This window comes from Salminus brasiliensis, chromosome 10 (assembly GCF_030463535.1).
Source record: "Salminus brasiliensis chromosome 10, fSalBra1.hap2, whole genome shotgun sequence".
NCBI classification, from domain to species: Eukaryota; Metazoa; Chordata; class Actinopteri; order Characiformes; family Bryconidae; genus Salminus; species Salminus brasiliensis.
Window position 1 is genome coordinate 30,565,527 of NC_132887.1, and position 14,738 is coordinate 30,580,264.

General features: G+C 38.4%; 1 protein-coding gene across 6 annotated transcripts in view; it reads right to left on the minus strand.

Moving 5' to 3' along the window:
- The window catches only part of LOC140564380 (ryanodine receptor 3-like), a 232,948-nt gene that overhangs the window by 14,412 nt on the left and 203,798 nt on the right, over positions 1–14,738 (minus strand). For 4 of the 6 annotated variants that reach the window (XM_072689791.1, XM_072689790.1, XM_072689788.1 and 1 more), the window contains 14 exons: positions 14,454–14,550; positions 11,237–11,346; positions 10,344–10,395; positions 8,855–8,908; positions 8,666–8,765; positions 8,493–8,572; positions 7,508–7,584; positions 7,257–7,330; positions 5,552–5,569; positions 4,848–4,928; positions 3,286–3,374; positions 3,067–3,195; positions 2,346–2,450; positions 523–604 (listed from right to left, as the gene is read on the minus strand). In XM_072689791.1, coding sequence (XP_072545892.1) covers positions 523–604; positions 2,346–2,450; positions 3,067–3,195; positions 3,286–3,374; positions 4,848–4,928; positions 5,552–5,569; positions 7,257–7,330; positions 7,508–7,584; positions 8,493–8,572; positions 8,666–8,765; positions 8,855–8,908; positions 10,344–10,395; positions 11,237–11,346; positions 14,454–14,550 — 1,148 coding nt within the window. The remainder of the gene's footprint in view (positions 1–522; positions 605–2,345; positions 2,451–3,066; positions 3,196–3,285; positions 3,375–4,847; positions 4,929–5,551; positions 5,570–7,256; positions 7,331–7,507; positions 7,585–8,492; positions 8,573–8,665; positions 8,766–8,854; positions 8,909–10,343; positions 10,396–11,236; positions 11,347–14,453; positions 14,551–14,738) is intronic. The other 2 variants (XM_072689789.1, XM_072689792.1) reach the window with 1 other exon arrangement.

Consider the following 14,738-nt stretch of genomic DNA (forward strand, 5'->3'; position numbering starts at 1 on the left):
ACACACCACATGGACAAATGTATTGGGACACACCTCTTGAATTCCCATTTAATCAGTCCCATTAAAAGCACATAACACTACTTTCAGCATTTGCCATGCTGAACAGTGTGCTAAACACATAGTAATACTGTCACACTGAACACTTACCATCACTATCTATTACCCTTTCAAAGCATCTGAGATCTAGTTGTTTGCTGCTTTGCTCTTCACCATAACATGCAAGTGATTTACGAGAAACGGTCCAGCGTTTTCCTAGACAAATAACCACTGATAACAAGCACAGCTAAATTTATTTTAGGATGGCGCTAAACATGAATTGGTCCCCTGGGAAAAGTTGTTGGAGCCTTGGTTTGAAAACTGCTGGCCTTCTCTTTAAATGCGATAACGTGGCGTTTGTCATAAAAAATACAAAAGACAAATATTCCCCAACAATCCGACTGATTGCAACAACCGCTACTGTGAACAGAATGTAAATGACACATTTGTTTGCTCATTATCAGGCACAGGATTGCATAAGAGAACCTTCCAGAAGGGAGAGCAACATGACTATCATGTCCTTCTGCAGATCCATCAGCTCCTTCAGTAGCTCAATCTGGCTGGAGTCCTGGAGGAAGAAAGAGAATAGATGTAAAAAAAAAAAAAAAAAGCTAACGGACATTTCTCCTCTCCCCGTCTTCTCTTGCTCCACGCATCTAAAGGTCAGTGTCTCAATGTCTCTGGACTTATGGATAAACTCCAGTAACCCTTAGATTGCGTTTGTACAAATATGCAGTTAACCAAAGCAGATGCAGGTGTTTCTTCACAATATCATTATACAGGTATTTTTTTTGTTGCATCCTGGGAGGCCAATGAGAAAATATGACATAAAAAAAATGTAAAAATCACATATGGTAAAACTTATGACATTATTTGAACATCGGTGATTCAATGTTATGATACAATCTGACATTTCGTAAAGTTTGTGCTGTAACTCAAAATTCCATGTAATTGTTTCTCTATTTTACAGAAACACATGCGACACTGACTGGAGGAAACTTTTATATAATATTTTTTCTTGTATGTTTTCTTCCCCGCTGTTATCTGAACACCTGTTCATTAATTGTTACACGTTTAAATATACAACTTATGAAAAACTAGCACAATCCTACCATTGGACATTTTCTATAAAGTCCCAAATTGAACAATACTGTGTTAATCAACAGACCAGCTAATGTCATTACTTTGTATCAGAAGCAGATGGTGATGAAGCACTGACTCATTCTGCAGTCCTAGCTCACGTGTGCCCATCAGGTTTTAAATCTGGGGGAAAAGCTGTCCAACTCCCTGTCCAAGTCTTCAAACACTGGCCTCTCGGCACTTAACACTAGATCCCGCTGTGGTACAAACCTGTTACAGGCATGTTTTGTCTAGCTTAAAGGCCAAATGTCTAAGTGAGGGGCTGGAAAGCTGGTGGATTTTGTTTTAAGATTTCTGTGGAAGGAGGGACACCTAGTGGTCACTAGAACATCCAGGCAAGACAGCTAAGAAAGCAGTACTCACAATGTTAAGTTACCAGTGAATAGAATAATCAAGGAAACATTAACGTATGTTGAAGAATCATATACTGTTATGCAGGATCTGCTTTAAGCCAGGGGTGGGTGATATATTGTATATAGTTGTACACAGTGACACTGACATTCTGTGATATTGCCTTTCGATTTTAGCAATACTTTTAAGATATAGTTCATAGAAAAGGTGTGACTGTCGGTAAGCTGTTTTTAGATTTTGTGTGCTTTCTTAATGGTATCTAGACCTGAATAGTTGACTGCAATGCATGCCATTTTCGAATGACTATAAACTAACACATAATAACATGTAAATATTAACTAAGGCACAGCTTTCCTTTCTATAAACAAAGTTTTCTGCCTTGCTGATGTTCATAGTATTAAGAAACGGTACCTTTGTAAGAGAAAAGGACAGAGGTCATGTTTATTAAACCTACCTTCAGTCCCAGCACTCATAAATCTCATGTGTTAATTAACTATTAATGTTAATTAACTGGTTTGTCGCCATAGAAATGTAATGGCTCATAATTCAATGTTTCTTCTGGTATAATTGCTGGCTGATGCTTCATATGTACACTTTTCATCAAAGGGTTGATTGTAGTCTTTATGACAGGAGTAGTATGATATTAGCAACTACATACTCATATCTGCCTTCAGGTTGTTAAGTCCTCCTTGAAACCAGCAGAACTAATACACACCTACTAAACAATTAATCAGTAGCCATGCTCAGTATAGGCTCATATATAACACTGTCAGTGTTGCTTGGCCAAAATACTTGTGAACTTGAATAAATGAACTTGCCTGTGAGAGCTTCATTTGCATGTTGGCGAAGACATGCAAAAAGCCAACCACAGCATCCCATAACCTACTGTGAGCCAAACTCTGCTGGTTGCCTATACATGGACCCTGAGGGGAAAGTGGAAAAGAGTTAAAGGTTTTGTTATCTCAGAGTTTTCAAATATCAAAACATTGGGAACATGTGGGCGGTACTCCGTGGCTGCCCATATGTGGGTGGGTGGGTGGGTGGTTGAGTGGGTATAAATATTTGAAAATAGTCAGCACCCACAGGCATTCTATAAATAAGACCATATACAGAAATTGTCACTGTTAAAAGAGTGAACATAAACTAAATATCAGGATAACAATGCATTACGTGACAGCTGATCAGATACAGATACCTCCAGATTTCCAGTTAGCATAAACCACCTTAAAATAAAAGCCTTAGGAATCATTGTCTTAGGATTCCTCAGCCTTAACATTTTCTTTAGGGCTTCTTCACTTAGCAGAGGAATTTCCTGGTGGGAAAAAGGACCTTTTTATAAACTAAAGACCATTTTAAACCATTTCTATTATTGCTGCATTAGGATGTTCTCTCAGACTGACCCCTAAAGAATACACCTGCAAAGCGAATATAGCCATTTTCATAATTGGATTTCATATTGGATAGTAATAATTAGTAAAGGTGTTACTGTCACAGTAACTCTGTAACTGCAGTAAAAAAAACACTGACATTGGCAGTTACCTGGATATACTCAGTGAGGGAGTTAAAAATCTGCTTGGCCACAGCCAAGGCTTTTGAGAAGTTACGCTGTCCAGCCTCATCCATGACATCTTTACCCGAATAATACCAGTAAAAGTCACTGATGGACTCCTGCAATGACAGTGAGACAACATTATATTAAGCAGTTATACTGAGATGTGTGTCTGTGTGTGTATCTGTTCATGTATATGTCTGTATTACCTGTAGTCTAAGAAGATAGTCCACTGTGCTTATGATTATGTTAACAGTAGTTGTGTTTCCAGTCTGTGTCCTCAAAAAGTTCTGGAAGTCTGAGAGAAACGAGGCAGATATGAAAGGTAGATATGACTCTCAACCAAATGTTCGGCAGATTAGCACAATCACTACCACCATTTTTAAAATCCACTCCCTTTTGCTTCATCTCACCTGCCACTCACACCATGACATTCTGTGACATACTGTAAATGTCCATCTACTGTCATTCACAGTTTATCATTTGTCTATTCTCATTTATTACTGACCATTTTTTCCCCATAAGACTTGGGTTGTGGTAATGGGCTGTGGACCATTTTCAGTAGAAAACTGTCATTGCTGCATGGCAGTGTGTGTAGTGGTGGTACAAGTGCATCAAATGTTGGAGCTTTTGTGATCCACCAGCCAAGAATATCCAGCCAGATGGCAAAACGTTCAACAGTACGTTGGACCAGTGACCAGTGAGGGTATATCACCAGATCTGAACAGAGACTGCTTTGATTTTTCTGCCAGCTGTCAATTGTCACAGCTCTCATTAAAGAGCTTGATGATATATTGGTACAGTCGTTATTGACAACCCACAATTTTGTGTCAATAATGAGTGATTTTGCTTGTGTGTGGTATTGGTGCGATTCATACATTGTGATGCCACTGGGGAATTCGAACACAAAACCGTTAAAAAAGCAAGTATTAAGAAAGTATATGCAATTTTTACAATTAAACAAATAGGAAATTATAGTAGCGTAGTATGTAAATTACTACAAGAAAAGGTAAAGAAAAAGTCCTGCACCTAATCCATGGAGACATACAGAGCTAAACATTCCCTTTACTCATATTCTAATCACCCACTACACTGCAAACTCTTCACAAGGGTCATAAGATAGGGCTCATAACCTCTCTTTGTCAGTGTTTCACTGAATTAAGCTCACCTAACAGAACTGTCACTTAACCAACTTCAGAACTGTAGAATCACACTGGCCTGCTTGGTGACTAAGGCTGTGCTTAGCTCCACTGGAGGTTGAACATAATGTAATTCTGAGCTCCGACTTGGCACCACCGATTCAGAACTGATGCTGCGTTCACATGCTAGTCGGAAGATCCTACCTCCCACTTGTGAAGTCGGAATGTGCTTTGCTGTCAGAGTGATATAAAAAATGGCAGCTAATATAACATTAATAACTCTGCTAGCACTGTGCTAGTAGAGCAGTCAGTTTACTATGAATAGAACGATTAATAGCATTTGTCTATAGCTAGTTAAATGCACACAGATTACACACTAAAACAATGTGCACAAACAACCACTGACAGCAGCTGCACTGTTAAAAATGAAAAATGATGTTCCATCCAGTACTTCCAGGTGAACGCAGCATAATAATCATACAAAATGGGGCAATAAAGCATTGTTTAACTAGTAAAAATAAAATACAATTCTAAAATCTAAATATACAATAAATTCGCTGATATTATCAGTTGTCAGATGTGCATTTGGTACACTTATTAATCATATTGGTGTTATTATGATGATCACTTACCATTGTTGTGGCCCTCACAGAGCAGCTGCAGGAACCTAAAGAGGTCTTTAGTGAACTCATCATTCTGGAGCACCTTGGAACCTTCATTAAGGAGAAAAGAGGAAAGCTAGAGATCATTTCTTTAGCATGGAGAGGAAAGAGAGCTGCTTACACAACACATCAGTCAGCAGCTCTGTGTTCATTTCCCCACTATGCTGCCGTTTAGCCTGCACACACTCCTGGACTAAGCTTTTTTTCTGAAAGGGTGGGCAGTGTTTTGGGACCTTCTGACACACATATCACCAAAATACAATAGAATACTTACTGCTAAACATATCAGATGAGGCAAGCTTTGTACATGTTAATCTGACTAGTCAGGCAAAGAGGCAACGCAGGGATATCTGGTTCTTACTACCAGTTACCAGCGATTCTTTTGAAACAGTAGTGCATTGACGTTTATAGTCAAATCCCAGACAAGAAGATGACAAGCATTTAATCAGTAGGAGAGAGTTGAGAAGACAGAAGGACAGAGAAAGAAGGACAGGAGGATTTTGCATGATCAGTTCTATCGTCTGTCTTACAGAGGCATGCATGTTGTCCTGAAGACTAGAGCAATCGTTTACTGCATTCGGCACAAAACAGACAGAGACAGAACAGGTGGACAAGACAGGGACTAGAGGGGGGCAGCAATGCCGAAACGAGTAGAATCTAAGCCGTGTATTTACCCCGCTCCCTCACGTTGACTGCGACCGATGAGATTAAAAAACGTGACGAGAGGAAAGAAACAGAAAGAAACAAACAGGCAAAAAGGCAGACATAAGCAAAGGAGAAGACATTGAAATTTCAGTAAGAATGAGAGATACTGACATCAACTGGCTGGACACTGACATGTGATTAACAAAGATTAACAAGGTTGACGACTTTTGTTTTATTTTTTGAGCAGATGGGACGCATCACTTGATTTTTCTCACAATCACTTATGCCTGAACTGAATGACCGCAAAAACGACCTGAAGTATGTGTGCGGTGGAAGATGGTTCTTCTGAGGTGAATGCGTTTATCCATTATGTGAAGTAGTGAAGAAGTGCAAACCTCTAAGTGAAAACTCATCTAAATACACACTGTCTAGGATGAAGTGTTGATGGGAATGCAGATGACGTTAAATAAATGTGATTTTGAGCTAATACTGCATCATGTGGCAATATCCAATTTGAACAGTGGATTAATTAGTGGACCCCAATATCCATATCAGCCTGCACACACAGCTTGCCACATACAGCAAATCATTTTTACCCCACTTCCCAACCACTCTTTATGCCTGCTTGTTTTTGTTACCATGGCTGTTTAAGACTGATATGTGTATCCATCTCTGTTCTGACTGGCTGTCCTGTACTGTCCATCATTCAAAAATCAGCACAAACACAATTTTTTTTATAAGAAGGTGGGCTAAACTACTGTATATACATAGGCCAAAAGTTTACATACATTCAGGCTAAAGACTTTCAAACAAACAAAAAAGAATCACAACTCCATATATTTCATGTTACCATTCGTAATTCTGCCAACACTATTACATCTACTTTGTTTACATCAGAGGTCATTTTTAAATGACTGATTAGACAGAAATATTTGTTGTATGTTAAATGAATGATATGTCATTTTCATTGAATCAGTGGACCAACACACCAAATAAACTGCCTATATATACCATCCAAGAGGTCTCTGAAAGGTTGCATTACAAGAAAGAACTCCAGCATTAAAAAGCCCAGACTGAAGTTTGCAGATGATCACCAGGACATAGTCACCTAGCCTTTTGGAGGACTGTTTTTGAGTTAAAACTGTTCTGTATTTAAAGAACATTACAACTGTAAAGTATGACAGTTGCAGCATCATGTTGTGGGGCTGTTCTGCTGGCAAAGGTGCTGGAGCACTTCAGAATACTGAAGGAGCATCTTCAGCTGGAAGCTAAAACTTTGTCAACAGTCCTTTTTTGTTTTTATTTGCACTGGTAATTTTGTTTAACAGTACTTACATACTATTTCATATGCTATAGTCTGTGGTTTCTGGTCAGCATAAAGACTTTCTGAATCTGTGCTACTGCTGTGTAAAAAGGCATTGTCTAGAGGGAACTGACCTGTCTGACAATTAATTACTGCATGTCAATTAAAGTCATTTACTGCTTGGCCCCATGGTGCAGTATTTAGCTACAAGAAAAAATAGAGCTGGTGTTCTCTAACCTCTTATTCTGACATTATTTTACAAAGTCCATAACTGTTAACCTGAACTTGGATGTCTGGGAAGATGGGATTGAACTGTTCATGTGCCCCATATATGTAGTATATTTATTCCCAGGTTACACAGATGCTTTATTGGTAAAAAGAGACAATCATAGATGATCAGACAGTTCTGTGTGTGCGCATGTGACACTCACTTGAGCCCTCCTCTGTCACCATGCCCAGGCCTTCAGCTTTGTTTTGCCGCTCAAATGCATTCAGGTCCAACACACTATGGAGAACCAATCGGTCAGTATGAGTTAACAATACCTAAGACTAAAAAACAGCTGAAATAAAAGCTCTCTTCTTCTTGATGTCACTATTTTACCCAAATGCATTTCCTTATTAGATCCCTAGTGAACTTGCACCAGTCAAACACAGCAAAAGAGAAGCTATATTGACATATTACCTGCAAGACTGCATAAGTCCAGACAGACTCTTAAAGAAGCCAGCATCTCGCTTCTCCTTGAGATAATCCAGCATTTTCTGTGGAGAGATTTAACACCAATCAAAACCAAGCAATACTGCAAAACTGAATACTAAGTTTCTCAGTGCAGCTTTAAGAGATAACATTTTGTGCATACTGTCAGTGTTGCGACCTAGTCTAGGATGAGGCTGCAGACCTGCTTCAAGGCTAAAGACCAAACACCACACATCATATAAATGTATGAATCACTATGAATTTGTTGTTCATCAACTAGTGAAAACACTACTAACCCTAAACCTGAAATAAAAGACACAAAAATACACCAAACGTACCTAACCCTCTGTTAGAAAATGTTAAGGAAAGGTCAGCTAAAGCAAAAAGGCACCCACTTGCTATGGATTTGATAAAGTCAAATGGGCTGTCTGGGAGGATGGGATTGAACTGTTCATATTCCCCATATATGATATATATTTATTCCCAGGTTAGACAGATGCTTTATTGGTAAAAAGAGACAATCATAGATGATCAGACAATTCTGACGAGCCAACAAACAAATCTAACGAGTCAACAGAGCTTGAAATGAAGAACTCGGGGTTGATCAGAGTAGGACGTTATTCTAGTCTGTCAAAAGGGAGGAGGCCTAACTCTTATTTTGTATTAGGGCCTACATTATAGACGGTAATAGAATTAGGGGCTCGTCCGGGATCTGGACCCTCGACCTCTCACATCCAAAGCGAGAATCATACCCTTAGATATATATCAGTATATAAAGACCATGTTTCATCACAAACAAATATTTAGTCTTTTTAGACACTTTGTTTGGCATATCACAGCCCAACCCAACTCAATACTAACAATAATGTAATTATTACTGAGATTTTATAATCATCACAACAAAATTAATTCCAGTCAGTATACGTTCCAGCTGTACTCTACTTTAATGCTGCACAGTGAACGTGTGTATTACCTGCTGCACTACAATGTTTCCTCCATTCAGAATAGAGATGCCTAGCTTGAGAGTATAGGTTACCATGGGACCCAGTCGACCTGAAAGAAGCATGGGTCAGTGAATTCATCTTGAGTTAAAGAAACTGTTTGGGAAGTGTGTGTGTGTGTCTGTGTGTGTGTTTGTATATATACCTTTGCTGGCACTGATCGTCTGTAAGACCATCTCAGCTGCCCCTCTGTCATGTAATCTGGCCTGCTGATACAGTGTCTTCTGTTTCTCCATCTCCTTTTCCTGTCACGAGAACATACACAGATCATTCACAGAGGAACACATAGCAAAAAGAAGGAAAAACAAGGGCATTAAAACACTAAAAACCAAACCTCAAAGGTTTTTTCTTTCTCTTCTTCATCCTCATCCTCATCTTCAGCGCAACTCTGAGGACAACATAGACACATAGGCTTAAAACACTGCAAGGGTAATGCTGAGCATCATGGGGGAACACATGGGCAAAATAAGGAAATTTAGTACACTCTACAATATTTAAAGCTTGCACAACAACAAACTAGCTTTCTCTCATTTACATAGCATCTGCAAATAATCTCTTATACTGACACAGTCTGTTGTCGGCCCCAAAAGAAATATATGTGTATATTTTCTAAATTATTGTTCTGTTTTTTTCCCCTGTGTGTTGTTCTTGAAAATTTCCTCGGCTTATAAAAGTAATAAAATAAAATTTATTAAAAACGTACTACAATACAGATACAATGCTGGTACAGCTCAAAACTCTTGGATTTGTACCAACATTGTAACCAATAACAAATGTAGTGAATAACGGCTAATTTGCCTCCCTTTAAGAGTGATGTTTGCCGTTTACACCGCTGGTTTCAAAACAACAATCTCTTACCATCTTACTGCCAGTAGTTACAATCATGCCATTAGAAATGTGAATTTTATTATACTGTTATACTTTATTACATGTGAATTTAAATTACATTTTAATGACATTATTCATAATATTTATAAAATAAATTATGAATTGAATCTGAATAATAAGGTTTTGAAGAATAGCAGTAATGTTCAATAAAATGTTCACCTGTTCACCTTACTGCCATCAGGCAGGAGGTACCACAGCATCCAGGCCAGAACAAACCGGCTAATGAACAGTTTCTACCCACAAGCCATCAGGTTCCTGAACAAGCTGTGAACCTTTCACCAACACCACTGCACTCGGACACTTTATTATTAATACTCTATATATCACTGCTATGGACAACATCACTAAGTCACTTTATACAACAGGAATAGACATAAACATACATATTTATATTTAGATCCACTCTCTCTCAGACTATACCGGTCTAAAATAAATGTACATATCAGAGAATTTCTACAGATCCCTCCTGTCTGTGTATATTCTGTATTTTGTGTATATTTTGTGTGTATTTTGTATTTATTTAATATAATTTTTATATAACTTTATTTTAACATGTTTAGTATGTATATAGTTTTATCCTCCTGTAGAGCATCAACCTGAGCCTCACCACAAGCATTTCAATGCATAAATGTCCTGACATCTTGTGCAAATGACAAATAAAACTGAAACTTGAAATGCTTGAGATTCAACTTCTATGAAGCATTCTATCACATTTTCTATTTTCTATTGAAATTTCCAGATGCATTACATTGTGGGATTATACAGTCAAGGAAAATTCAATTTACTAATAGATTTTTGTGTTATAGAAGCTTCTGTGGTCTATTGACTAGGCTGTGAGCTGCAAAAGGTTAAGTACACCTTCACTGTGCCACATCAACCTCTGCTTAATGGCAAAGCAAAAACAAAACAAACATTTTACAGTGTAACAACTTTACCTTCGCCATCATGTCTGCATATGCAATGTACAGTGGATCCTCTTCTAGAGAACTGAAATGAAACGTCAGGTTCAGATGTAGGCAAACAGATGGGCTAAACACTGAATACATTGTCCTAAAGGTATTCAATAACGTTACAGTACATGAAAAAGTAATATATTCAAGACACATTAAGAGTACATCTTGATAAACACGTCAAAACTTCAGACTCTGCTATTGACCTTTTTTGTTTATTTATTTCACACTTCTCGCTGTTGCTGGTGAGCTCATTTCTGTATGCAATTTTCCTGTTATTATGTTCCATATTTTTCAGTTTGTCCAAAAACAAAATCTGAAAATTGTAAATTTGACTACAAAGTGGAGAGTATGTTAAGTGGCACACACACATGAATGAGTTCAGCTTAACACTCATACTGACAATCACTTGAGAATATTTCCACTACTGAAGTGTGTGTTCAGGTTAAAATAGTTAATAAACAAGCACTGCTGGTGGAGATTCTTGGGTTCAGTGTTTTTTACTGTACAGCTTTTTAATTGTAGTATTACGTACAGTAAGTATTAAAGTAAAAAGTAACTATAATCTGAACTCTGTAACTACATGTCTGTTTATTAAATATGTGTATCCGGTGCTCCCAACCCTGCAGGCAACACCAGCCAAGTAATCCAAGTCAGTATTCACCACAGATCATGCTGAATAGAAACTGGACTGTTTTCAGGCTGACATTGTTGTAATGTGAGAATAGAGCTACTGACAATGTTTCAGTGCACAGATGGAACCCATGGTGTGACAGCCAGCTGTGTGTGGGTGAGGAAATGTGTGTGTGTGTTTGTTATGTGTTGTATATTCATTGGTTTGAAGAGTGTATCTGTGCGCTTGTGTGTGTATGTCTCACCTTCTCTCTGTCAGAGCGTTATGACTAAAATGCAGGATGAGCTGATGAAGAGGGTCTGGCTGTTCCTCCGCTATCTCCTCTTCCTCCTCCTCCACTTTCCGTTGTGTTCTCTACACATACACACGTACACACACACACTGGCTTTTATTCAGTGTCATGATTTCATTTATATACAATCAAATGCCAAGGTTTGGTCAAATTAAATGTTTGGTTGATTTTGTGAAAGTCAGAGTAATTAAGTACAAATAAGAACACCTGTCTGTCTGCACGCTAACCCAGAACTCATTCAGAATTAGTGAAAGTGATCAGTAAGAAGCAGTTATAGCACATAAATAAAAGATGTAAAATGACGTGCCCCATTTTCACCTATACAGTCAGACCTCAGATCTTACTGGTTACCTCATCTTATTTTGTCTGCTCCATCAGTCAGCATTACACCTGTCAGTCTCATCACATACATGTCAGTGTACTACATGACTAAGCAATGTTGTTTACCGCTGATGTTTGTAACTCATTAAAGAATGGTGATGTGTTTTATACTTCACAGTCAGACTCCCTTTTTTGGCAGTTTACGTGTTAGAAGTGCATTAACAAATGGTCATAGGTCACAAAAAATGTGAGAAACAGGAAAACCTAAACTCTGAGATTCACTCAGTGCAAAGCAGAAACCTGGTGGGCTGGAAGCAGGCCGAATCACACAAACACAATAGAAACCAAAGATGGTTTAGACAGGCTATGGATATCTAAGATTAGCGAGCATTAAAGTACTTGAAATGATGTCCTGACGAAGAAACCAACCAACCCCAGGAATAACAACAGTGCCACCTGGCAGCACTGACAGTCAGGAGAGAGGCTGCAGATGGATTGCTGAAAGCTACTGATTGGAGAAGACTCAAGAAGATGAATAACCAGCAAATGCTGAGCTTAATTAAACTAATTTAATGTGTATCATATTTAAAGCAGTATTTACATTTTGAGACTTTTGCAACATCAGTGTGATAATAAAGTAATTCATTTTCCTAAAAACGTATGAAACATTGGTTCAGTGGTTCAGCGGTCTAGTGTGCTGCGACTGTGGGTTGTGGGTTCCATGTGGCGGTCCATGTCGCTTTGCCATCAGCAGCTGGAGTCAGAAAGAGCACAACTGGCTGTGCTCTTTACAGGAGGGCAGAGGGCACTCTCTCCTTATCACTCTAAAAGTGATGTTGGCCAGCACAGATGTCTGTAAGCTGGTGCCGTGGCGATGGGGACCCGAGCTGCATTAGTGGCGGTGACTGGCTTGTCATGTATTGGAGGAGACGGGTGTTAAGTCCTTAAGTGCTACTGCTAGGAGGAGCTACATATGTGTGGGTTAATTAGCAGTACCAAATTGGAAGACAATTTGATCAAATTATTTAGAAAAAAAACCCAATAATATATAATACATTAAATAAATAATATATTGTCTAGATACAGTATGCACAACATCACTCTAAGGTTTAAAGGGTCTACTAGCCATTGTTTTCCCTCATTTATGCATAATCAGAATCAAACATTTTTGTCCTGAAAATATACAAAACCACACACACACGTGTGTGACAAACCACACTACAATTCTACTGACACATTCTGAAACATACACTATTGTATTACATTTGCCTTCAGTTACTCACCTTACACCTTACACAGTTACACAAGTCAGTACAAGCTAGTGAGAGTCAGTAATGTGATTGTTAAAGTGCAGCAGACTCCTGGGAAACACACTCATACACATAAAACTCACAAGCACACACCCACACATTAAGACAAGGCAGAGGTATCTTCAATTACGCATGTATCAAGTCAAGCACTGGCTAATGGAGCACTACAGTTATCAAGATGGAAGCTAAAAAAACTATATCATGCAATATATATGATGAAATATCATGAAAATGGATGGTTTGAACCGATAAAGGAACTGTTACTCCTCACGTTCTGCCCACATACTTAAACCCACTTCATACGAATGAGCTGAACCTTGTCTCAAACCTGCATGAATGTGAGTATGGCCACAATTTTGCATCAGAAAAAATTTACGAAAGTCTCTGGAACTCCAAAGAAAGCCTTCCATAAATTTTGCCAGTAAAGGTAAGCGCTTAATTCAGACGTCTTCTTACCACCCTACTGGCTGCATCAAGCACGTTGACTATACAGAGCAGAGACACGACATCAACCACAAGCGCTCAAGCACTGACATCCACAAACTCATGATGTCATGCGTGCCTGAAGCACAGCTGTTGTGGGCACAGGATTGGCGATTAGCCAGAATTATGCACAAAAATAACAACAACAAAAAAAAAAAACAGGCAGAACTTTAGTTGAAGGGCCTAAATACAGACTTCATCTCTAATGCAAACAGCAATCTCAGTCATTCTGGGTAGGAGCCGCAGATCTTAAAGCAGTCGCAAAATTAAACAATAACAAATCATTTAAATAAGCACTGCTGTTATGTGTAATCTGTAGCTTGTTGTAAACATTCATGTTAAAATTCTTTCACATACCACATTATTATATAATTTTTCTAAAAGGGAGCAAATCAAATGAAACGTTTTTGTAAATTAATGTAGACAAGAAGTGATTTTAATGCAATAAAGATCATTTTATAGAGTGAAACATTAAACAGATACTCTACCTTTAGACTGCAATATATCATCTGTGAGCTGTCAAATAATGACAGGTCTCATTTTGCCACGTTTGTCAGTGATATGTTCTAATTCTTTATTTCTCTCTAAATAAGTGTTTTGGGGTATTGTACTGAATTTGTACTGTGTTGTTGTTTTTTTACATAAAAAAGGAGGTATTAATACTTATTGTTAGTAGCTTAGGTCTGGTAGTTGGCTGGTTGTATACAATAATGTGACTGCCATTACTACTAAACTTTAAGATAACAGAATCAGGATTCAACTACTGTAGCCTAGAAAAAATAATTTTTTTTATATCAATCTATAACGAAAATTCCACTTCTCAGTGAAAATGAAAAAACTAGGGGGGTGGAATTAGGGCCAGAATTGTTATACTGTGCTATTTTTGAGGTGGAGATATAGTATAAAGCTCTTATGTAGTGCTCTTCAAATAAAGTATCATTGCAAAAACAAAAAGTCTGAATGACCACAGCGCTTGCAGTACACCTGACTGGCAGCGTCAGGCTGGACTTGCCCACAGAACACAAGAGATACCGGTCGGCACAAGAGGTACTTACTGCCAGATCCTGCACTAGCTTCTCCTCAAAAGAGTAGGTTTCTGTCTCTATCCATATTCTCTGATAGCCCGTGAGGAACAGGTTAATAGAACGATGCCTGGGGGTGGGAGGGGTAAGAGATTAGGCCAGGTTACCAGGGTTACCATGAAGAGCGGGAGAAGGATAAGGAGGATAAGGAGGAGAAGGGTGAGATTTGAAAACCGGTGGTGCTAAAGGGGAAGAAGGTTAATTGGTTAGTATGAGATGCGGGGAGTCTAACTGGTAGTATAATAGTGTAATATTATA